Raw genomic sequence first — 24,356 nt, 5'->3', positions numbered from 1 at the left:
AATGACTCCAAATGTCAGTGAGATGTTATTACGAGGGGACAGGACCAGACGGCAAAAGGCTGTGGAGATCTTAATGCTTGACTAAGAGAAGGCCTGTCTGCCCTCTGTCTCCACTGGAAGACACAGTGCATTGGAATAAGGGATAGTTGATGCTCTTATAACTGAAGAAGTGACCTGCTTTGGCCTCTAGAACTTCAAGTCATCCACACCATACCCTGGGGCCATGCTGACACCCTCTGGGGCAGATGTGACGTGCATTGCCAACCAGGGGCCCTCTCCTGTGACTAAGCAGGTGAGGCAGAACTTCCAGAGGCCAAGATAGCGGCCTGAACGTGGCTCCTGTGCTTTCCACTCTGGGCCAACTCTGACCCCTAGCCTGCCAGCTCTGAGAGCTGAATGACTCATGGGGCAGGGGATCCCATTCTGTTTCCTACCAGAGTCGAAATCTTTGCTGTCCTATATGGCAGCCAGTAGCCACATGTGGCTGTTGAGCACAGGAAATGTGGCTGGAAAAAACAACTCAAAAAACTGATATTTTCTAAGAATAAAATTCATATTGGGTTTCAAAGACTTCATTAAAAAAAGAGGGTAAAGTATTTCTGTAACTTTTTATACTGATTCCATGTTGAAATGGTATTTTTGATATGTTAGGTTAAATTATGTGTTAAGATTAGCTTTACCTGTTGCTTTGGAATTATAAAAAGGGAGCTACTAGAATATTTAACATCGCATATATAGCTTACATCTCTGTTGGCACCACTGGTCTCAACTGCCTTCCCAAAGCTGGTCCCAGAGATGATCACGATGGGTCATCAGAGAGGACGAAGGGTGGGAGGGGAGGCGCCATGGGGAGCGAGGGGTTAGCCCACTGCCTAGCTAGTGGGAACCCCCCCGGGACACCTACTCTTCTCAGTGCTGGGGGAGGCAGATCTTTGTGCTACAGTATTACCCATTCCCTGTTCCTCTTTCCTACTTCCTCTTACTTCAGGGTGCCCTGCCTTTTGGGGGCCCTTCTCTGCTGCCATGCTAAGGACACTCTGGTGATTCTACCATTTCCCCTTCCAAAAGGTTCATCTTACCTCCACTGCCAACCTGCATCTGCTGCCCACCGCCTCTACCCCACCACCCACCAATGCTTTCTTCATTCCGACTTGGAAGCATCCCGCAGCCGGACGACCGGCGTCTGCCATCACAAGCCGTGTTCTAGCTCGGAGATTACAAAGCAACGCATATCAGCATTTCTTTTGATACCCTTTCTCCTATCCTGGAGGCAAAGCTCTGTCCTTAAAAGGGGATCATCAAAGTGGGGGGGAAAAGGCATCTGAGAATGAAAAGGTAGGTCAAAGGCTTGGACTCCGAGCACAAACTGGCTGTGAGCTTGAGGTTACTCTCTGAGGAAAAGAGCGTGGCTGGAGCAGCAGGGGGGAAAGCTCTCAGAATGGACCTCGGCGCAGCACGCACACCGGAATGGGCACGGAGCCTCTCTAAAAACAGCCGCAGAATGGCCAAGGAGACTTGGTGCCCCAGGAGCCCCGCAAGTCCCCCTGCTCCGTTCGGCCGAGAGGACGCCGGGACATGGTGAGGTAAGAGGATTCGATGCAGGCCCCTAGTGAGCCAGAGACCAAGTTGCTAAAGCGACCCCAGGAGCTGTTCTCCGTGTTAACCTTGGTAATGACCTTCACCCTGCAGAGTTTGATGATCTGCTTTCACTTTTTGGAAAACTTTGAACTTTAAAAGCAAAAACCTTCAGAATAGAGAGTTCCAAGCAGACACTAGGGACTCAGAAACAACAAGATAAAAACTTCTGTGCCAATGGCTTCCCTCCCTTCAAATCCCACCCAGAGTCAGGATTTCAGGGCAGTCCCCTAAGACCTCAGAAAACTGAGGGCTACATCAATGCATTTGATCAGTCTTGATTCCCTCCCCCTATTTTCAGCTTCGATTTTTATTTGTACATTTTTACAGATAGTCTTGGATAGCAAAAGAGTCACACCACAGGTGGAAATGGGAAAGGGTGTAAGAATGAGTTCATGAAAGCTCTTTCTGCGAAAGGCATCATTACATCCACAACAACAGACACACCGACACATTCAGGCTACAAAGGATCTACAGGCACCCGGGAAAGGAAGGGAAGGGCCCAGCCACAGGGAGAAATGGGGACAGGAGAGCAGAGAGGGACACAGCCTTCTCCAAGGAGCAGCGCCCAGTCCTTGGAAACGATGCAGAGGAGTTGCAATTGCTCTCCTACACCAGCCACATCGAGGCTGGCGTCTGTAAAAGCAAGGCCAGGTTTGGGCTGCTGCTGTGCAACCCCCATTTGTTTCTTAATAGTGAACAAACACCCCTTCCAGGTGGGCAGTTCCTCCATTCCTTGTTGGGCACTGGCCCTCTAGGGAGCAAGGGCCTGGACTTCCCTTAGAGAAGGTCTCACCATAACACTGAAACCCGATCCTCCGCAAGGCAGAAAGAGTACAGACCCACTTGGAAGTGCAACTTTGTCTTGTTTAGAACCTAAGATTCAGTTTTTCCCAAACAGGATCACCCCAGAACGCTAGAGAATGCTCCATCCGGAGGACTTCCTTTAGGAACCCATGAGCTTCTGATGAAGCCAGCTTTTTTGCCAACCTACAAGAGAAAGACCCCAGTTCCTTGAAACTTGTCCCCACCTGAAACTTAGAAGGCCATTAAAATGTTTCAAAATCTGATTTGCTCCCACCACTTGAGCATGAACAGCTAGAAATAATATTAGAAGGATGGTTTAAAAAAAAGGCATTGACTGTGTGCCTGGGTTAACAGCTAACTGTTTTCAGCTCATGTGTGCTATTTGCACCATATGTTCCGCATTCCATCACCTCCCGGTATAATCAAGAGCGATTACGAGTGGCTTTGCAAAGTTGGCTTTCGACAAAAGGCAGGAAGCCTGGGAATGGGTAAGTTAAGGAACTCCCTTCTCTGAGGGACCTGAAGGAATTGAATCCTCGTGCTTAACTGCGTAAACAGTCCTGCTCTGGGGCCAAGAGGACATCTCACTCCAGGGGAGCCTTCCGCAGCGAGGCCCGGACACTGCCTGGAAGGATTCCACTCGGGGGCTCTGCTGCTGCAGGATGATCTGAACAGGGCATAATTTATGTGACACTTCATGTTCGCAAATCATTTTGCCATCTCTTTGTCACCCTTAATACACCATGAGGTAAAGTGTTAGCACTCTCCTCATTTTGTAGATGAGGAAGTTCAAGTATGGAGAAGACACAGTGCCCAGAGTCACACATCATTTGAGTGCACAGCTGAAATGCAATTTACAGTAACTGTGTTATACAAGGGCAGCTTAATTAGTGAGTTACTTGGGCTTCAGTGCTCTTACACCTATCATCAGGTTGAGATGGCACTCAAGACAAAAAAGAAAGAAATCCCAAAGTAGGAATTTTTTTACCTCTGTTCCACCCCTGCCCCTAAGCTCTGGCAGTGAGTTTTTTTCAAAAGCCTCTTTGCTCTCCGTGGGTGCTGAGCCTTGTGGGTCAACCCCATGCAGGCCAGCGTGGTCTGTGGTCATGGATGGCACTCCCGGCGCCGAGTGCCCACCCAGAGACACCCACTGACTGGGGAGGGTGGGGTGCTGGGGCTGCAACCACTGTGATGCCTCAGAGTGGTGGGATTATGAACAAACCTTTAGCTGTTTTTTGTATTTTATTTTTATTATTAATATGTATGTTTTCTATTATTATGTATGTATTGCATGTATTATTTAGAGGAAAAAAAATCCAATAGCCTATAAAAATGTAGTGCAAGAACTAACAATGATGTTTAAGAGACAATTTGCACCATGGAGGCATCAGTGGAGAGACGGCAAAGCCCACCGAGTTGACTTCTTTGAGGGACACCAGAATCTTCTGCGTCTATCAACTCAGGTGGACCTGCTTTATAGGGAAAGAAATCTGTCCCTTTCTTTACAATTAGCACACATAATGTAGTGGGTGGGGGGCACGGGGAAGGCAGTATAGCACAGAGAAGACAAGTAGTGACTCTATAGCATCTCACTACGCTGATGGACAGTGACTGTAATGGGGTGTGTGGTGGGGACTTGATAATGGGGGGAGTCTAGTAACCGTAATGTTGCTCATGTAACTGTACATTAATTATACCAAAAAAAAAAATCTGTCCCTTTCCTCTACCATATGCCACCTAGACGACAGCAGAGAAGCCAGCCTGGCTGGTGTGTACCGACTGTTTTCATCTGCAGTGAGATCACCTCTCACTGGGACTCATCGGGTTTGCCTGGAAAGGGCTGGACGTGTCTGGGGTGACGGCTGGTCCCTGGAGCAGGGGGAACGTTTTCAGAAAAACAGTTTCACTTAAGCTATGAGAATCCTCCAAGCATGCCACACAAATGGCACCAAAGCTGACCAGAGTGTGGTTTTCCCGCTCCTTCCCCTTCAGAGGCTTGAGGGTCACTTCCCGCCCAGAATAAGCCAGGTGAAGACAGAGCTGGTTCTAAGTGCCTCTGGGTGACGTGTCTGAGGATCCTGAACCTGACTCCGGGGAGCAGCTTTAGGGCCAAAGCAGCCCATCCTCCCAGAATCAGGACAGCGGCGTGTGGGCCCGTCGCTGCAGACCTCTTCTCATGGCTGTGGATGGACAGGAAGACTTAGGGCCCAGACTCAGTTTTGGAATTTCTTCTTCCCTTGTCAAAAGGAAGGCGAGCGCGCTAGGGGGAAGCCCTCTCCCCGCGACGAGAGAACACCCCAACGCAGCACCAGGGCTCCAGGCGCTGCGCCGGGAGGTGCGGCCGAGGGGGGCTTCTCTGTGGTTGGTGGAGTTGCCAAGTCTTTGTGACCCTGGGATCCCCGGAGTTGGAAGGGCGCTGCTGTTGAAAGGCTGGGGCTTGAAGGAGGATTAAAGCTGGAAGAGGCACACTAAAATTTCTTCTGTTTTGATGCCAGGGAGCCGCAGACCTCCTTAGGAGACCTACAGCCCCCGCAGATAAGGAAGGGGCAGCTGGGAGTACGTCAGCCTCTCCAGAGACACAGCCCCTAACTGCTCTAACTGCGCAAAGCTGATGTGGAGGGCAAGTGCAGTGGGTGGAGAGGAGAAAAGGAAACAGAAGAAGAAACCTGAACTCCCAGAATGGAGAGAGAAAGCAATAGGCCCTCTTTCCAGGCTGACACCCCACTCCCATAGAGTAAGGAAGGAAATAAAAGCTGAAATGGCCTCCCTGATCGAGGGGCTGACCTGCAGGGAGCTCAGAACACAGGCACGGGCACAGACCTGCATGTGCCCTTGTGAGGGCTCGGTGCTCAGTGAGGCTGCCGCGGTCAAATCCCACCAGAAGGTTGGCTTTTACTTTGATATGGAGTCAGCAGAGTCTGGCCTAAACTGTCTCTCGCAGGTTGGGGCCCCCTCTTCCTTCTCTTCTTCCTCAGCCACGTCATAGCAAGAAAGTGTCAGTAACAGCTTGGACCAGCATGTCTTAATCTGGGGTGAGGCCTCTATGCTGGAGGGATCAAGGCCACCTGACCGTTCTCCCCCTGGCCGGGACTTGTTCTCTGGGGCACCCACCCTGGCCTAGTGGCTGGGCTTTTACTGGCCCCAAGCAGGTTCAGACCCCTGAGTGTGTGTATCTGTACCTCTCTGGCCCCATGACCAAAACAGCAGCTCAAAGCTCCTGCTCCCCTGACGGTGGGTTGAGTCAAGGTGGTTTACTTCTTTCCTTGGAGTCTTCCTCAAATTTCAGGAAGGCTTCGAAGGGATAGGCCACATGAGAAATCTATCATTAAGACTAGTAGTTGGAGAGAGTGCATGATCGGTTTATGGCAAGCATGGGATATAAATGAAGGCATAAATAATAACAGGCTGGTGAAGGCAGTATTCTCAAACACAGTTACTTAAGAAAAGTTTAAATTATTGATAGCAAATTGCCCGATATATAATTTCTCTCCCTATTTTCCTGCAACAGGAAAAGAGCTGGAATCTGGGTCTGGCCGCAGACTAGCCCTCTGCCCCAAATGGATGTGTGGGGACACCTGCCTCTCCCCGCCTGGCAGAGCCCACCAAAGGCTCTTAGAAGGAAGACACAGGCCTCTCCATCTGAGATACTTGTCACTTTTCCTCAAGCCCAAGTATGCCCTTCCCCTTAAGAGAGAAATTCAACTTTTCAAAGAAAAAATTTAAAAAATTCCCTATGCAATTGAAAAACTGGGTTTTCCTGAAAATTATTTTCCTCCTCATAGAATAAATCCTTTGTCTTAAAAAATCCTTAGAAGCTCCGTTAGAAGCTAACAGGATTTCCTGCTATACAACACAACTCCTCTCCCCACACATCCACATGTGAGACCTGCAGAAGGTGACCAGTCTCACTGGCAAGGAAGTCTTGAATAGAACACTCACACCTGCATCTAGGTACCTACTGACACAAACATACACACAATGTGCCAGAGAGATACTCACATACAGGGCCACACATTCTGGCTATTCATGCACATGGGCTGTCCTACCCGGGGGTGAATTATACACACACAGTCAGAAAGAGCAGATGAGGAGATAGGCAGGACTTGTGGCCTGGTGGATGGGAGAGGGAGAAGGTGAGTAGTTAGGAGGTGAGAGCAACTGGAGGAGACACAAGAAGATAGAAGACAGGTGGATGAACCAGAGTGCGTGGGCGGCAAACTTCCCAAAGAGGACTTAGTTACGAAGCAACTGAATTCTTGGCTCACAGGTGACCCACGGCTGTGCAGCTCGGGGATTCTCTCCTTGCCTCCCTGGGGCTGCTCAGCCACGCAGGGTCACTGAGGTGACTGTCAGCGGCCCCTGTCTACTCTTTCTGGCAGACTCCTGTCCCTACAGCTTTCACAACTCTCTGGCTTTGTACCCTGCCAACACCTGCAGTGCCAATTTGCTCAAATGAGCCTGAGATGCTGGGCTGGATTTATGCCACCTCTATTTGGGTGCTAGCCACTAAGATGGCTATTTTGGGATTCATGGCCTTGAATATCAAGAGGAAAAGGAAGAAGATAGAAAGAGTTAAGAGTTCTCCATTGATTTACACAATATCATACAAACTTGAGCCCATGGGACATGGAGGTGTCCCTCTGGACATGACCCATTTTCCTTCATCTGTACAGAGGTCACCCCTAGGGAAGGGGGTAGATGTCCAGTGACAAAGGACAGCCTCCATGATGGGGAGTGAGAGGTACTGTTTGATATACATACTTATACAATAAAAACAGAGGGACACTCCTTCTCCCTTCTCAACTGCTCCCCCTCTTCTCTCATGGCTTTTGTGCCCAGCTGTGTCTTGAATTTTTAAAACTAGAGGACTAAATCCTGTGGTGTCCCAGAACTGTGATGTGATGGGCCACAGGGGCCTCTGCCCAATGGTTCTGTTCTTGGCTCTGCTCTCTGGGAATTTCAGTTGCACTCAAAATAATAGAGAAATGCAACACAGACTATAAAACCCCACACTCAGAAACCACTCCCGCCCCCCGCACACGCCAGGGTGCTGCAGCTGCAGAACTGGCACCCAGAGAGGCCTGACCCTCATTATTCTCCCAGGGTCAAGGGGCCTCCATCCTGGGCCGTGAGGCCCACAGAAATGATAAAGAGACAACAGTCATAATGCAGGATTTCCACTTAAAAAGGTGAAAAAAGGAAACCACCCAAAGTGGCTGCACACATGCCCATACACACACCCACACACCCTTCACAGGGTGGCTCCCAGGCTCCGATCTGCTCCAGGGGGTGCAGGCGGGTGAGGGGCAGAGTGGCCTCTTGTTTAACTGGGGTAAGGCAGCTGGAAGGTAAGACGGGGTCTTACTCAAGTGTCCTTTGACTGATGTGGATCTTGCCTCTCAGCGTATTGTTATCTCCCCCTTCCCACCTCTATAGCTTTGTCCCAAAGTTTGGCAGCAAAGAGAAAAACTTCCTTCTCAGTCTGTTTTCTCTTCCACTTCTTGTGAGTCACTGGTGGGCCAGGAAGGAAATCAGATTAGGAAGAACAGGAGAAGTGGTTCTGTATGGCCTCAAAGATTCGGTTACATCCTATGAACCAAGGGCTCTGTTTCTCTGTGACATGACTGGTGTCGGGCTGGGGTCCTCACCTGTGGCCCAGTGGACGGCACTTCCGTCTCCATCTTGCTGCTTCTGCGCACTGGCGCCGTCCCCTCCCAGCTCCCATCCTCGTGCGTGACAGGAATCAAGATGCTATGCAAGGGGTGATGTTCGCTCTGTCTTCAAGGAACCATGGAGCCAAAAGTTAGGAATTGATGGAAGAGCCACACGGCGGGTACACCTTCCCCCTCTCGGCGATGAGGCGACACGAAGTCCGACGAGATGCGGTACCCGAGCCAACTCGACTCTACCTTGGTGCTGGCGTCGGCTGGGTTCAGTTTTGTTTTATATATGTATATTATATATATATTTATATATATATATATATGTGTGTGTGTGTGTGTGGGTTTGTTTTCAGCACACCGTCCCATTCTCGGGTCTGGATTTAGGGCAGTTGGTCCTCGGGACAGGTTGAACGGAAGGGGCCAAGGTACAGAAGAATCCCGAGATCAGCGTGAGGCCCAGGCCCCCCCACGCACAGAACATGGACCATCCATAGCCATGGCTGATGTCATCGGGGAGTCCATACAGGTAGCGTGGGTAACGCGACAGCTCAAAGTTGATCCCAGCCACACAGGTGCACAGTGAGATGATGCAGAAGGTTCCTAGAGGGCAGGGGAAGACATAGGGGGTGGGGTAATGGAGAAGGAAAGGGAGAAGAAGAGAGAGAGAGACAGAAGTGAGGTTGATTGCATTTTCAATCTTCTTGAGTAGAGAAATGAGAAGATCCAGGAAAGAGCAACCTGCTGACAAGATCAATATCTGGAAATATTCATGATGGGGAGAATTGGTATTAAGGAATCATGGCTTCCTGCCTCTTGAGAAATTGCTCAGTCTTGGACAAACTCAGCAAGTCTCTCATTTGGGAAAATACTAAATGAATATCACAGTGGAGTTGCGTGCAGGGCAGAGCGAGGCAGAAGAGTATTCAGTTCATTTTTCTAAAGCACTGGAAATTCAGTTCTCCTATGGAGAGGCAGAAAAGACCCTGTATGTTACTTCTTTAAAGAGAAAAACATCTTTATTCTTTTCTTTCCCATATATGTCTTATATACAACACTGGGTTTTCCTTTAACCCATTCACCAACAAGTTGTCCAAATCCTGGAAACCTTTTCCACTTTCCTGTAAGACAAGATCTCCCAAAGTGTTCTCCAAGGAACTCTAGCCCTATGAGATATTCCCTTACAAAGGGGCAGCAGTCAAAAAACTCTGGGAAACTGTACATGACTCTCACCCCTGAATATTCCTAATTCACAGTAGCGTAAGTTAACTCGTCTGCATAGTCTAGGAGGTATTTCATGACCCTAATGATGTGGCCATCTCTTTAAAAAAATATTGCTTACATTAACCTCCAATGGGAAGGCTGCTGTAAGAGACAGAATGTTGTAAAAAGGTATAGAATTGTTAACCCATTTTTGACCAAGAGAGATATTTGGGGTACCCAAAATGAGTTCAAGAGCTTTTTCTCAATATTTGCTGTGTCTTAGCTTCTTCTGTCAGCTCAGATATGAGGGCAATGGCCTGTTAAATTTGGGGAGGGTGAGTTGGGTCGATGGAAGGAAGAAGAGGGAGAAGCCTATTTTAAGGCAATGGGAATAGGACAAGGGGCATTATATTTATTATAAGACCTCTTGCTTCCTGACAGCCGAGTTATTTCAGCATCCAACCTTATTTCTTCTAGGCCTCAGGCCCATGAACTTGCACTACTTTAGATGGTCAAGGAGGCAGCAGTCACAGCTGACATTTATTAAGTGTTGTGTGCTAAGAACTGTGTGAAGTGCTTAAGATGTTATCGAGCCTTAATTTCTCAAAACAAATCTGTGAGGTAAGCTATATTATTATCCCCATTTTTCTGACTGAGGAAATTGAGGCCCAGAAAGGTTAAGCCATCTGCCTAAGATAACACAGCAAGTAAATGGTAAAGTCAAGCTACACCCCCAGGCAGGCTAATCCCAGAGTCTGCAGTCTTTTCCTCCACGCTGTAAGACTGGTGCCATGCAAGCTGAGGCCCTTCACAGGTCCCCCCTGCTGTGCACCTGGCTTCAAGGTGAATTGTATACCTCGCAGTCTGGGGCAGGGCGGCCTGGAGTCCTGGACGGCTTATGAAAGTGGACTGCTGGGCCCTACGCTGCAGTTTCTGTTTTAGTAGGTCTGGGTGGGGCCTGATAATTTGTATTTTTGATAAGTTCTTGGGTGACACTGATGCTGCTGTCCTGGTGACCACACTTTGGAACCACTGGGCTAGAAGAAAGGTTTCACTGGGCAGAGATGAACCTTAACAGCCCAAAGGTCAGATGGCAGAGGAATACAAACAAATGGGCAGTGAATGTGAAATACACTCAATTCTACCAATAACCAAAGAATTGTAATAAAAATCAGCAGAACAGTAACAAGAACAGTAGAAAGAAAGAAGAGTAACAAAGCATAATTTATCAAATGAGCAGTTTTGTTTTGCTTTGTTTTTTAATGATCATCTCCAGAATGAACATGGGAGCAGTGAAACGGATCATCCCCCAGACTCTTGGACGCCTCTAAGGTGGTGCTTCCCTTACAGGAAGGGGGTCATTACAATATTCATACCTTTTACCTAATGACTTCATTTTAGCCTAAGGAAATAATTCCACTTGGGGAAAAGATTAAAATACGAAGATGTTCAGGTGGTGAAGGTTGCATCTGAGGCCTGGCCACCAGAGGGGGGCGCCAAAGTCAACCCCAGATGGTGGGGGGCACTGCTCTCTGAGGTGAGAGGTCTGAACTTCAGCAGAGAATGCTTTCGGGGTTGAGACACTCGGTGGCTCTGACCTGCATTTCCAAAGACCACTGAGTCAGGAGAACCGAGGAGAGTGCAGAGTGAGGAGGACCAGTTAGGAGTCTGCTGCAGTCACTGGGGGAAGGGAGGAGGGGGCTGGCAAGGGTGAGCAGGGCTGGAGTGGATGGCAGTTTCATGACTGACTGCTTGTAGAGGAAACTGAAAACCATGTATCGGGGGTGACCCGGATGCAGGTGCCACATAAATGAAATGTATGTTCATGCACATGCACATGCTTGTATGTATCCGTGTATGTGTGTACTTGTGCACAGCTGTGTGTGCACATGGATGTGTTTGTGCACATGTCTGTGCTTGTGTACATGCATGTGCATGTAGTGATAGCCACAGGATACAAACACAGGTGGCACCATTACTTGTGAGAACAGGGTTCCCAAACTTGGGGGAATTACAAAGCACTCCGGGTCCCTCCTGCTGTGCCCTGGGGTTCAGACGGAATTCTGTGGTGGTACCCTGGGTGCATTAGGTCTCACCCCGGGCTTGCACAGAATCTCTGGGGCTGTGGGGCCTAGCCAAGGCAAGGGTGATGGCCTGGGAATGTGAGAGCTAAAGAAAGCTTCAAATGACCCAAGTCCCAACAAATCAGAACTGGCCTGCCTGAACCTCAAGCATGTTTTCAGTTTCCTGTTTGGGAACCTGGGTATGCCTTGTTGTCACTTACTAAAATCTAGGTTTAGGCTAGCAAATATATGTGTGTGCAGAGTTCAAACTGAGCTGCCTGTGGGACATTACAGCGCTTGGAACCACGATCTGGAGCCCGATAGAAAGTTCTGAGCTAGAGATGTGGACTGAGTCATCATCTCGGAACCCTAAGCTCTGGATGTGATTGGGGTCACCCCAGGACTCATATAAACTGTATCTACATAGGATACTTTAAAAATGGAGATGCTTCTTCTTATCACAAGTACACCATTCTGATTAAGTCCAGTGATCAATTCTCGGAGAGAAGGTCAACCTCAAGAAGTTTTGATCTTCCCACATGGCCAGTAGCTGAAAAAGCTGGATATACACTATTTTAGTGGCAAATGGAGAGGAAAGGGATTAGGTCAACGTGGACCTCACCACCACTTGGAAATGGTCCCATTTGTTGAGACATACGTCTGGTTCTGCTCCACTGACGGAGTGAGCTGGAGGGGCTCTCCCTGCCTTAACTCCGTCCGCTGTTCTGACTTTGGAACCTTTAACCGTTTCTGTTGCCTGTTAGCCTTTGTCAGTGCTCCCTAGATGGGGTTCTCCTCTTAGCTGGCTTTGTAAGTTACATCCATGTAACTGTTAGGAAATTCCATGGGACAGAGCTGGAGGTTTGGAACAGGTTCTTTTCGTTTCCACAAACACAACTGTTTTCTGTTATGAGCAAGGATTTACACTGTTATGTATTTCTGCACTTATCAATTCACACTTGATTATTTGAATGGATATATGCAGGCACATGGTAGACCCTCAGTAAAGAGACTGGATGAATGACACGCTGCCTTTGTTACTTAGCATGTTCTGACAATGGAAATAATGATGCTGAGTCCTGACAGTGCAGGAGGTAGGGGACGTAGGCGGGCAAGCACCCGCCGGATGCAGCTTTCTGTCTAATGTCATGAACCCAACTCTCAGATCTGTGGATTGGAGACTAGCTGGGTGGCATGGGGTGCAGAATGCCCCCCGCCACCACCATCAACTCTCTGGGTCCTCTGGGGGCGGGACCAACAGATTCTCAGTGCCTCTGCTGGAAGCATAGCTCAATGAAACAGTGGGATGGGTGTGGCAGCGGTCCTCAGGCGAGCATGAGGCCACGACCCGCTGGGGCTAGGTCTTTAGAACCTGCCGCTTTATTTCTTTTTTTTTTTTTGATAATTATTTTTTATTGAAGGGTAGTTGACACACAGTATTACATTAGTTTCAGGTGTACAACGCAGTGATTCAACATTTATATACATGATAATTCTAGGTACCAGCTATCACCATACCAAGTTGTTACAATATTTTGACTATATTCCTTATGCTATACATTACATCCCAGTTACTTATTTATTTTACAATTGCAAGTGTGTGTGTATATATATATATATATATATATATATATATATTTTTTTTTTTTTTTTCCTGTCGCTTTATTTCACATGAGCACTTATGGATACATAAAAGGGGCCCAAAGGCAAGAGCACTCACGACTCACGTACAGTCACTTCATCATCCCTCTGGGGCTGGGGGTTCGGGCCTAATTGCAGTCAGACTCCAAGACTAACTGCAGTTAGACTGCAGCAATGAAATGAAAGGAACTCTGCTCTGAGCCCATCCCCTTGGAGCGAGGCCCTGTGCTGCCCTCCAGACCTGGCGGTAGGGAGGCGCCAGGGGTGACGCGGCCCGGCAGGCAGGGACAGCGGCAGTGTGGCTGTCAGGTCTGAGCACAGCCAGGTCTGATGTGGGAGGCGGGTTAACTGTGATGGAGGTGGAGGAATTCGTGACAATGGGCTCCTGGACGTGCAGGACAGCCGATCAGCAAATATTTGTTGAATTTCTATGTTTGTGCCAAGCATTATATTGGATGGTAGGGAGACAAAAAGGAGAATAAGATTTGATCCCTGCTCTTAATAATCTTTAATTAAATCTAAAATAGAAAGGTGAAAAAAAAGTGTATCATCTACTTGGAGATGAGGCAGACATAAATGAAAAGTTGAGGATGATGCGAAAATAGCAGCACCCTGGGCCCAAAAGGCACGAGAGGGTCCCTCTCCTGTGACAGCAGAGAGCAGGAGCAGATGCCTGTAAGGCCCCTCCCGTCTCTAGCAGACCTTGGGAAGAGACGGAAGAACACCCCGTGGGGAATGGTAAGAGTCAAGAGTCGGAGAGAGACACTGAGCTGGGCCAGGGAAGGATTCCTAGGGAGGCAGGGTCTTGAAGGACACACAGTTTCCTCAGGCAATGAACAGAAGGGGGGCCTCGCCTGGTGTGGGGAGCATGCCTCCCTCCGACTTGGCGCCCCACTGTCCGAGCTCCCGTGCCAAGAGAAGGCATGCCCACACACCGCACTTGACTTCTGTAATGCTCACGGCTGTCATCCTAGTCAAGCTTCCATTGTTCCTCACGTGAACTATAACAAATAATTGATATCCTGCCTTCTTTTCTTGCCGCATACAGTAGCCAGTGATATATGTATATTTTTTAAGGTCAAGTTTACATTTTATTAATTTTTTTATTAAGGTATCAATGATATACACTCTTAGAAGGTTTCACATGATCAACATTGTGGTTACTACATTCACCCATATTATCAAGTCCCCCGCACACCTTATTGCAGTCACCGTCCATAAGCGTAGTAAGATGCCACAGAGTCATTACTTGTCTTCTCTGGCTATACTGCCTTCCCCGTGACCGCCCTACATTATGTGTGCTAATCATAATGCCCTTCAATTTTCTTCTCCCTCCCTCCCCACCAACCCTCCCCCAACCTTCCCCTTTGATAACTACTAGTCCCTCCTTGGAGTCTGTGAGTCTGCTGCTGTTTTGCTTTGTTATTATATTCTGCAAATGAGTGAAATCATTTGGTACTTGTCTTTCTCTGCCTAACTTATTTCACTGAGCATAATACCCTCTAGCTCCACCCATGTTGTTGCAAATGGCAGGATTTGTTTTCTTCTAATGGCTGAATAACATTCCATTGTGTATATGTACCGCCTCTTCTTTATCCATTCATCTACTGATGGACATTTAGGTTGCTTCCATTTCTTCGCTATTGTGAACAGTGCTGCAATAAACATAGGGGTGTATGTGTCTTTTTGAATCTGGGATCTTGTCTTCTTTTGGTAAATTCCTAGGAGTGGAATTCCTGGGCCAAATGGTATTTCTCTTTTCAGTGTTTTGAGGAACCTCCATATTGCTTTCCACAATGGATGAACTAATTTACATTCTCACCAACAGTGTGGGAGGGTTCCCCCTTCACATCTTCACCAGCATTTGTTGTTCCTTGTCTTGTCAATGTTGGCCATCCTAACTGGTAGGTGATGATATCTCATTTGGTTTTAATTTGCATTTCCCTGATAATTAGCAATGTGGAGCATCTTTTCATGTGCCTGTTGGCCATCTGAATTTCTTCTTTGGAGAAGTCTCTGTTCATATCCTCTGCCCATTTTTTCATCAGGTTATTTGCTTTTTGGGTGTTGAGGCTTGTGAGTTCTTTTTTGGATGTTAACCCCTTGCTGGATATTTCATTTATGAATATATTCTTCCACACTGTAGGATGCCTTTTTGTTCTACTGATGGTGTTCTTTACTGTATAGAAGATTTTTAGTTTGATGTAGTTTCATTTGTTCATTTCTGCTTTTGTTTCCTTTGCTCTAGGAGAGCTGTTCAGGAAAAAGTTGCTCATGTTTATATTCAAGAGGGTTTTGCCTATGTTTTCTTCTAAGAGTTTTATGGTTTCATGACTTATATTCAGGTCTTTGATCCATTTCAAATTTACTTTTGTGTATGGAGTTAGACAATATTCCAGTTTCATTCTCTTACATGTAGCTGTCCAGTTTTGACAACACCAGCTTTTGAGGAGGCTGTTGTTTCCCCATTGTTATGTCTATGGCTCCTTTATCGTATATTAATTGACCATATATGCTTGTGTTTATATCTGGGCTCTATTCTGTTCCATTGATCTATGGGTCTTTTCTTGTGCTAGTACCAATTTGTCTTGATTACTGTGGCTTTGTAGTACAGGTTGAAGTCAGGGAGCATAATCCCCCCAGCTTTATTCTTCCTTCTCAGGATTGTTTTAGCTATTTGGGGTCTTTTGTGGTTCCATGTGAATTTTAGAACTACTTGCTCTAGTTTGTTAAAGAATGCCATTGGTATTTTGATAGGGATTCCATTGAATCTGCACATTGCTTTAGGCAGGATGGCCATTTTGACAATATTATTTCTTCCTATTTATGAGCATGGGATGTATTTCCACTTATTGGTGTCTTCTTTAATTTCTCTAATGAGTGACTTATAGTTTTCAGGGTATAGGTCTTTCACCTCCCTGGTTAGGTTTATTCCTAGGTATTTTATTCTTTTTGGTGCAATTGTGAATGGAATTGTTTTCCTGATTTCTCTTTCTGCAAGTTCATCATTAGTATATAGGAATTCAACAGATTTCTGTGTATTAATTTTGCATCTTGCAACTTTGCTGAATTCAGCTATTAGTTTTAATAGTTTTGGGGTGGATTCTTTAGAGCTTTTTATGTACAATATCATGTCATCTGCAAACAGGGACAGTTGAACTTCTTCCTTGCCAATCTGGATGCCTTTTATTTCTTTGTTTTGTCTGATTGCCAGACTAGAACCTCCAGAACTATGTTGAATAAAAGTGGGGAGAGTGGGCATTCTTGTCTTGTTCCCGATCTTAAAGGAAAAGCTTTCAGCTTCTCATTGTTAAGCATGATGTTGGCTGTGGGTTTGTCATATATGGCCTCTATTATGTTGAGGTACTTGCCCTCTATACCCATTTTGTTGAGAGTTTTTACCATGAATGGATTTTGAATTTTGTCAAATGTTTTTTTCAGCATCTATGAAGATGATCACGTAGTTCTTGTTCTTCTTTTTGCTGATGTTGTGGATGACATTGATAGATTTTTGAATATTGTACCATCTTTGAATCCCTGGAATAAATCCTACTTGATCATGATGGATGTTCTTTTTGATGTATTTTTGAATTTGGTCTGCTAATATTTTGTTGAGTATTTTTGCATCTATGTTCATCAGGGATATTGGTCTGTAATTTTCTTTTTTTGTGGTGTCTTTGCCTGGTTTTGGTATTAGAGTGATGCTGGCCTCATCAAATGAGTTTGGAAGTATTCCCTCTTCTTCTACTTTTTGGAAAACTTTAAGGAGGATGGGTATTAGGTCCTCATTAAATGTTTGATAAAATTCAGTGGTGAAGCCATCTGGTCCAGGGTTTTGTTCTTAGGTAGTTTTTTGATTACCTATTCAATTTCATTGCTGGTAATTAGTTTGTTCAGATTTTCTGTTTCTTCAAGGTTTTATTTTTCTAGAAAGTTGTCCATTTCTTCTAGGTTATCCAATTTGTTAGCATATAATTTTTCATAGTATTCTCTAATAATTCTTTGTATTTCTGTGGTGTCCATAGTGATTTTTCCTTTCTCATTTCTGATTCTTTTTATGTGTGTAGACTATTTTTCTTGGTAAGTCCGGCTAGGGGTTTATCTATTTTATTTTCTTGAAGAACCAGTAGCCAGTGATATTTTCAAAGTTTAATCAGGTTATAATTCTTTCCCCTGCTTAAAATCCTCCAATAGCTTCCTATCCATTCAGAACAAAACGCACACTCTTTATCCCACCCATGTGGCTTTACCTGAGCAGACCCTGCCTACCTATCTGGCCTCATTTCTCACCTTGACCCCCACACTCCCTAGTTGCTAGCCACTCAAAAAAAAGCATTCTGTGTCTCAAACTAGCTAAGCTTGTACCCAGCTCATGGCCTTTGCACTTGCTGTTCCCTCACCTAGGCGGCCTTCTTCTAGCTCTTCTCAGAGATTCAGTAAAAATGTCGTCCTCTCAGAGGGATCCTCCCTGGCCTTCTTTTAAAGTAGTGCCTTCCAAGTGGTTTTCCAGCTCTTCCATGGAGGTGTTTTGGGAGCTGCCCTGGGGCAGGGAGAGGGAGTAGAAGAGACTCCCAGCCCTCTGTCCTCTCTTTAACCAGAACAGCCCTGCTTTGATCTGTTTCCATGTGAATTTCCTTTTGAAGACAGGAGTCTGGTGATTTAAACATTTCTGAAAAGTACTGGCCTTTTACATTTGCAAGTTGACCTTGAGGTATGTCATTATGGGGACTATGCTTTGGACAGCAAGGCCCAAATAGCTGCCCCATTAGTTGCACATCCATGTCTCTGGCAGAAAGAGCTAATCAATGTCAACCCCCATTCCTGCTGGTCCTGGAATGGGGCTGACTCCCACTCAGCCCAGCCCTGCAGGCAGCCAGCCCCAGCCAGCCACTTGCAGTGGTTGGAATGAGAGAAGATACCTAGATACCCTCTCTGTGCCAGGACTTTTATTTGCAGGCACTCACAGCTCAGGAAGAGACGAGGCACCACCCCACGTAGCTGCAGCCTGAGAGCTTGAGTGCTTAAGACCTGCTGGCATTGAGGCAACAGTGCCCTCCGGACCCCTCCAGCATCCCTGTTTGCAAACTCTACCTGTGAGTGGAAAGGCATGGCCAACAGATGAAATGAACTATGTAAACATCAATGCCTCCTTTTGATGGTTCAAACATGGCACCTGCTTCCTTTGAGGACCAGTCCCACCTGCACTTCTTTCAGGAATCACGCCTACGCTGTCACCTCCAACCTACGGCCCCACCCTGGCCACTCCTGTCTGCATGTCCTGTCATCACCTGACTAGAAGAGACAGCTGTGAGGTGTTCTGGGACTGCTGCCCGACCCTGTCCCCTGCCCCCCACCCCCTTCACTCTAGGCACAGCTGAGGCTTGAGCGAGGGTGCGAGAGAGGGAACAGTTCCCACGCCCAGACTGCAGGCTCTTGTTCCAACACCAGAAACAGCTTCCTCGTCCACCTCCTTCACATTGCTGCCATCTCTAATTAACGTTTCTTGAGTTGCCAAATATTAGATTCTAGTTCCCCCCTAGTTTTGGTTTCTTGGCTGTTGGCCAACGTCCTCCTGGTGGCTCTCTTTTCCCTCGGTTTCCCAGCTGCCCCTCCACCCAGGCTTCATCTGCCTGTCACGATGTCCTGCCCCAGCTCTTGCAGGGACTTCTTTACCCTCCCCTCTGACTTGAACCACCACCAGGAGATGATCAATTCATATGATTGTGTGATATATGTTATGCAGTCATGTGTCCACTGCCCCCAGGGACAGAGATGTTCATGGTATTCCCTGGCTACACACAGATTCCCAGTGCTTCTCCCAAAAACCCAAATTCCCTTATGTGCCCGACTTCCTTTTATTCTTTCAAAGTCTTGCTTCCCTAATAGGGTCACCATCCATCCCAGTTTGCCTGGGAGTTGGCAGAGTGCAGGGTGTTTTCCTGGAACATGGGACTTCCACTCCCAGAACTGGGAAGTCCTGGGCTAAGTGGGACACATGGGACTTCCAGGTTCCCTCACATTCCTGTTCTCCACTCTGGTGCCAACTGGTGATACTTCACCGATGACATAAATAAACATAACACCTTAACCTGGTGGAAGCACAGAAACATGGATCCTGAGAATGTGTGGCTAATGTTAAGAAATGCCAGGCTCGGGTAGCACTGTTTTGGGGCGGCTAATTCTTTGACAACCCTGAAATGTTACCAGGGAAACATCAGCAACGTGATCATGGTTCTAACCCAGGACCACCTTAAAGGCTAATCACCTCTACTTTGATCCCAGCCCAACAGGGTCTGCACGGTGGTCACTGCACCAGTGCCCTTGTGGACGTGCGTGTCAGGGATGTCTGAGAAAGAGCAGTCTAAGTCGACCCTAAGATACTCCCCCACTAGGCCTTCTCAGCCTTTAAAACTATGAAGAAGCAAATCGACAAACAGAAAAAGGATCCCGCCTCCAACAGCAGCGCATGCGTCCTAGGAAGCCGATGTACACTGAGCCCTTCCTCTGCTTAGATGACATGCCTCAGCAGCATTCAGCTCTCAAGAGCACTTTATAGCTTTGCTCAGACGTGTGTGGAATATAAATTACTGTCGAATTATACACCACTGCATCAGCAGCAGCTGACAGGCATGTCACATTGGTCTAACATCCAAAGCGCCTTAGGAGTTCATTGGGATGAGGCGGGGGGTGGTGACGGGCTCTAGAGATCACACTGCGAGGCATGGCGCCCTCAGTTAGGACAGAATCATCCTTCATTCTGCAAACTCTGCAAGAGCTCTAGGCAGACACTGACTGCATGAGCACTGCCACCCTGGGCGGGCAGCGCCTGTGCTCCTGAGGCTGTGTCTACACGCCACAAGGCTGTTCCGCGTCTAGATATGATGACGCCACCGTCATGCCACATCCCGGCTCAAGCAAAGAAGGGGACTGACCCATTCACATAGGTTGGTTGGCTACAGTTCTAAAGACAATGGTTCCAGATTCCCATCATGGAACCTGCAGTCTTATTCCTTCATTTTTACATATCTACCCGGCCACCAAATCTGAGCACAGGTGTCATAGACTGAATTGCATCCTTGCAAAACGCACGTGAAGCCCTGAATGTGACTCACAAGCCTCTGAATGTGACTGTTTGGAGATAGGGCGATTAAAGAGGTAACTGAATTAAAATGAGGCTGTTACGGTGGGCCTGAATCCAATCTGACTGGTGTCCTTATAAGAGGAGACTAGGACCTACGAAGGGGCAGTAGATAGTTGCATGCACAGAGGGAAGGCCACTTGATGAGGCAGCAAGAGGGGCCATCTGCAAGCCAACAAAGAGTTCTCGGAGGAAACAACCCCGTCAGTGCCTTCACCTTGGACTTTCAGCCGCCAGAACTGCAAGAAAATGAATTTCTCTTGTTTAAGACCCTGGACTGTGGTCTTTTGGTTTGGCAGCCCTTGCAATCTCAGCAACAGGTGAATGCATGATAATTGGCTTAATAACATAACATTATAATACATGATAAAATTAGACAATCTGTGTTTCCAGATTTTATGGCCACCCTGTAGCTAAAATAGGCATCTAAACATAGTCATATAAAACAGTAGCTCTCTTCTGGTTTTTTCTCCATCCAGCTCCCTTACCTCTGTATCTGTGCTTACTCCCACTCAATGCCCACTAATCCATTTATCCTTTTGGGTGTATATTTAGATTTGAACACAAGATCAGTGGCTCTGGTGGCCTGTATACCAAAGATAGAGCCTTTACAAACTTGTGAAAACATCTAAAAGGCTGAGCAAATAGAAGAGGGCATTGGTGGGTGTTGGAAGTACTTTCTATGACGGGAATTTACAAAGGTCAAAATGCTATCGTCCAGTCCCCCTGACTGGAGTCTGACATTTCCATCCTCCACCCAGTCAACACGGAGTCCTTGCAGCCATCCTCGAGTTACCCTGTATGGTCCAATCCAAGTCCCAAATCTCACAAGATGCCTTCTCTGAGTAAGCCCAGCACAAGATCATTCACATTTTTTCCTGAATCCCTAAGCCTTTAATTAAGGTCTGGAAAACAACATGCCAATTAATTGTAGGGACCCCTCCTGTTCTCTGTTTTAGTTTATGTTCAGCCAGACTGTAACCTTCTCCAGAACTGGTAGAGTAGTGACACCTTCTTTTGTATTGTACACAGCAACTGAGGATTAAATCCCTTTCACTAGAATAAATGGATTTCTAGGCTATGGAGCTTTGAAGAGGGGAATGAAGTAGCCCCCATGCCTGGCCTTCCCATCCCTTTTCTCCTCAATCATTCTGTGATGGTGGAGGTGTTTGCGAGCACGCATGTGTGCAGGCCCACACATGCACATGCCTACCTTGTGTTTCAGTCATACCTAGGAAGCATTTTTATTTTTACAGAAATTCGGCATCAGAATAATACCCTCTCTGCAGGATTATTTTGAAGAGTGATATAATAAATGTGAAAAGGCTTAGAAAAGTTAAAATTGCTTTTTCTATGTAAGGTATAATATTAGAAATGGAAAGCTTTAAGCGAGGGTGAAGAAAAATTGTTCTGGAGGACAGAACGTGGTTGCTGTTTTCATTTCCACCACCCACTCCGCTCTCCCTCGTCCCCCTCCCAGAGTACAGGCCACACCAGAAGCAGCTGCTCTCCAGAGAAACCAGAGAAAGTGCTCATTCAGGACTCTTTGTTCTGTGGACTTTGCTGGAACCAGAACGATGGAACTTGGAAGATCTCAAAATACACTTGAGTCAGACCCTCTTTGGAAAGGAACTCTGGGCTCAAAGAGAGACAGCATCCAGTGACGGTCACATTACAACATTGGGCATTTGTGAAGGAGCCTGTGCGGCCTGTGGCTCAATCAGGGTGAGTAAAAGGAGCGAGCCCTGGGAGAAGGGCTGGCAGTTGCTAGACAACATGCATTGGGGACCTTCTGTAGGTGCTACAGAGCTTCTGACCTGGTTCCTCTGGGATAGAGAGGTGGCATTCACAGTATGTCATACTCACTCATTAGACACCTGCCACGTAGTGGACTGTGAGAGCTGTAGTTTTATTATTTCAGACCACGCAGTGCACCTTCCCTTCTTTCTTGTTTTGTTAAAACACCACCACCGTTCTTTCCCCTGGGAAGCCATTCTATAATCCCAATGACTAATTCAAAGGCACTTGTCTCAAGCCAAGTCTCAGTTTTGTACCTTCTGTACCTTGAAGTTACTGTGAGAGTGTGTGTGTGTGTGTGTGTGTGTGTGTGTGTACTCACACTCACATATATGTAAATATACATATGTACATTATATATATATGAATTTCTATATAAATATACACACAGCACAGAACATAAATTATGTAATTCACATAGTAACCCAAGTCAAATAATTTGCTAAAGGTCCCAAAGCATAAGTGACGGAGCCAATATTTGATTTTGCTATAAAGCTTCAAACTATTTGATTGCAGAACCATCTGGAAACTACCCATGATACTTGCTTCCATTGCCCACATTCAAACAGTGTCTCCCAGAGGAAGCAACTGTTGGATCATTCCACTTCCGCCCACCTGACCTTGGATATTTCATGCTTCATGGAGAGAAAAGTTGGGAAGGTCTGAGGTATGGGGCCTGGTGAGTTATGAGCTTTCTGTGTAAGAGTAGAAAAGAGAATTCTAGGAAGAAAATGATCCAGGGAGAACATCCCGTCTCTCTCAGTGCGAACCTTTGCAGCTTCCCATCCAGCTGGGCTGCGGTCCAGAGATGAGAGTGAGTGGGAGCCAACCGGCTCCTCAACTAATCTGAGCGTGGCATCTGCAGCTGTGAGAAAGGAACATTCTCAAACTGTGAACAGTGGGCTTCCAAGAGCACAGCCACTTAGAGCCTGCCGTCTGCCTGTCCCTGCTTCTCCATTCTCTCCTTCTCTTTGTAGGCCAACTCTTTCTAGTGGATGACAAGAGTCCACAGGGCAACCTTTGAGACGCACTGGGGCGGAGGACAATCTTGCTCCGAGTTTCCTGCTGGAGACAGTGCTGGAAGCAACACAAAACCCCCTCAGCACTCTGATGCTACGGCTTCCCGCTTGCTCCGGCGTTCCTTGTCCTCAGCCGCGACAAGGCTTCTGCAGAGAAAGCCACGTCTCCCCCAGCCTGAAGCCCAGCACAAGGAGACCTAACACTGCATATGAATTCCTCTTGTGGTAGCTCTCCTGGCCCAGCTGCAACCAGTGGGGGTGTGGCTTAGTAGAAAGAGAGCTCCACCAAGAATCAGAAAATCTGGGCTCTGGTCCCAGAGCACCAGCAAATCGCCATGGATCATGATCCCCTCTAACCATAAAATACAGGGGTCAGACCAGATCCTCTAAGTCCTTCCAGGTAAGTCATTTCTAGACTCCAGGTATTGGCATAAGAAGGTGCCATTCTCTCTGAATTGCTCTAGGCCTGGCTGTCACTTATCTTGTTGAACATGAGGCACCTGGAGAGAAGACACTGCTTCTCAGCTCCTGACATACATAGAAGGGCAGGTGCATGAGGCCATTAGATATCATTATTTGACATCACTGTGCATATGAGGCTCAGCTCTAAATTACCTTGATTTTAAATGTGGAAGGATTGGGACCAGCTGTTTGAGTGTCTGGGAGAAATTGGCTCCTGAGAGAAATCTCTCAGGCTTCTGCCCTATCTGATCTGAGCCAATGCCATGTTAATTAGTAGAGGAAGAGGTCTGGGGTGGTAGCCAGAAGATCAGGTGAGCCTGCCACCTGGTTTGGTTTATGTTTCATATGCCTAGCACATTTGTCATCTTGGCCTGGCCTTTCTTTGAGATGAAAACCTGTACTCAAGTGATTTTTGCATGCTGTCACCTCACTGCCAATCACTGAACACATACATAGCTTTGTATGGATCAAACACTGATAAGTAATACACTTGGCCCTTGAACAGTCTGGGAGTTAGGAGTGTTGACCCTCCACACAGTTGAGAATCTGCATATAACTTTTGACTCCCTTAAAACTTGACTACTAATAGCCTACTGTTGACTAGAAGCCTTACTGATAACATAAACAGTCAATTAACACATACTCTGTATATGTATTATATACTTAATTCTACAATAAAGTAAGCTAGAGAAAAGAAAGTTGTTTTTCAGATTGTTACAAATCTCCAAAAAATTTTTTCAATTACTTATTGAAAAAAAAATTTGCTTATAAGTGGACCCATGAGGTCCATACCCATGTTGTTGAAGCATCCACTACTGTATTTATAATGTGACAGGCATTGTTGCAGGTGCTTTACAAATGTTAGCAGTTTTAATCCTCAGAGCAACTTTATGAGGTTTAGAGGAAGAAAGTGAGGCACTGAGACGTTGGG

The 24,356-nt window shown here is 46.7% G+C and overlaps 1 protein-coding gene across 1 annotated transcript in view; it reads right to left on the bottom strand.

Annotated features, from left to right (window-relative positions):
- Positions 1 to 4,283: 4,283 nt before the first annotated feature.
- Positions 4,284 to 24,356, bottom strand: part of TMEM178B (transmembrane protein 178B) — a 339,668-nt gene continuing 319,595 nt past the window's right edge. Inside the window, exon 4 of the mRNA XM_036926213.2 lies at positions 4,284 to 8,705. Within this exon, the coding sequence (XP_036782108.1) occupies positions 8,455 to 8,705 (251 nt within the window). The 3' untranslated portion in view covers positions 4,284 to 8,454. The remainder of the gene's footprint in view (positions 8,706 to 24,356) is intronic.

The sequence above is a fragment of the Manis pentadactyla genome, chromosome 7 (assembly GCF_030020395.1).
Source record: "Manis pentadactyla isolate mManPen7 chromosome 7, mManPen7.hap1, whole genome shotgun sequence".
Classification (NCBI taxonomy): domain Eukaryota; kingdom Metazoa; phylum Chordata; class Mammalia; order Pholidota; family Manidae; genus Manis; species Manis pentadactyla.
The sequence above is the reverse complement of the archived record's forward strand: the minus strand, read 5'-3'. Positions and strand labels throughout refer to the sequence as shown.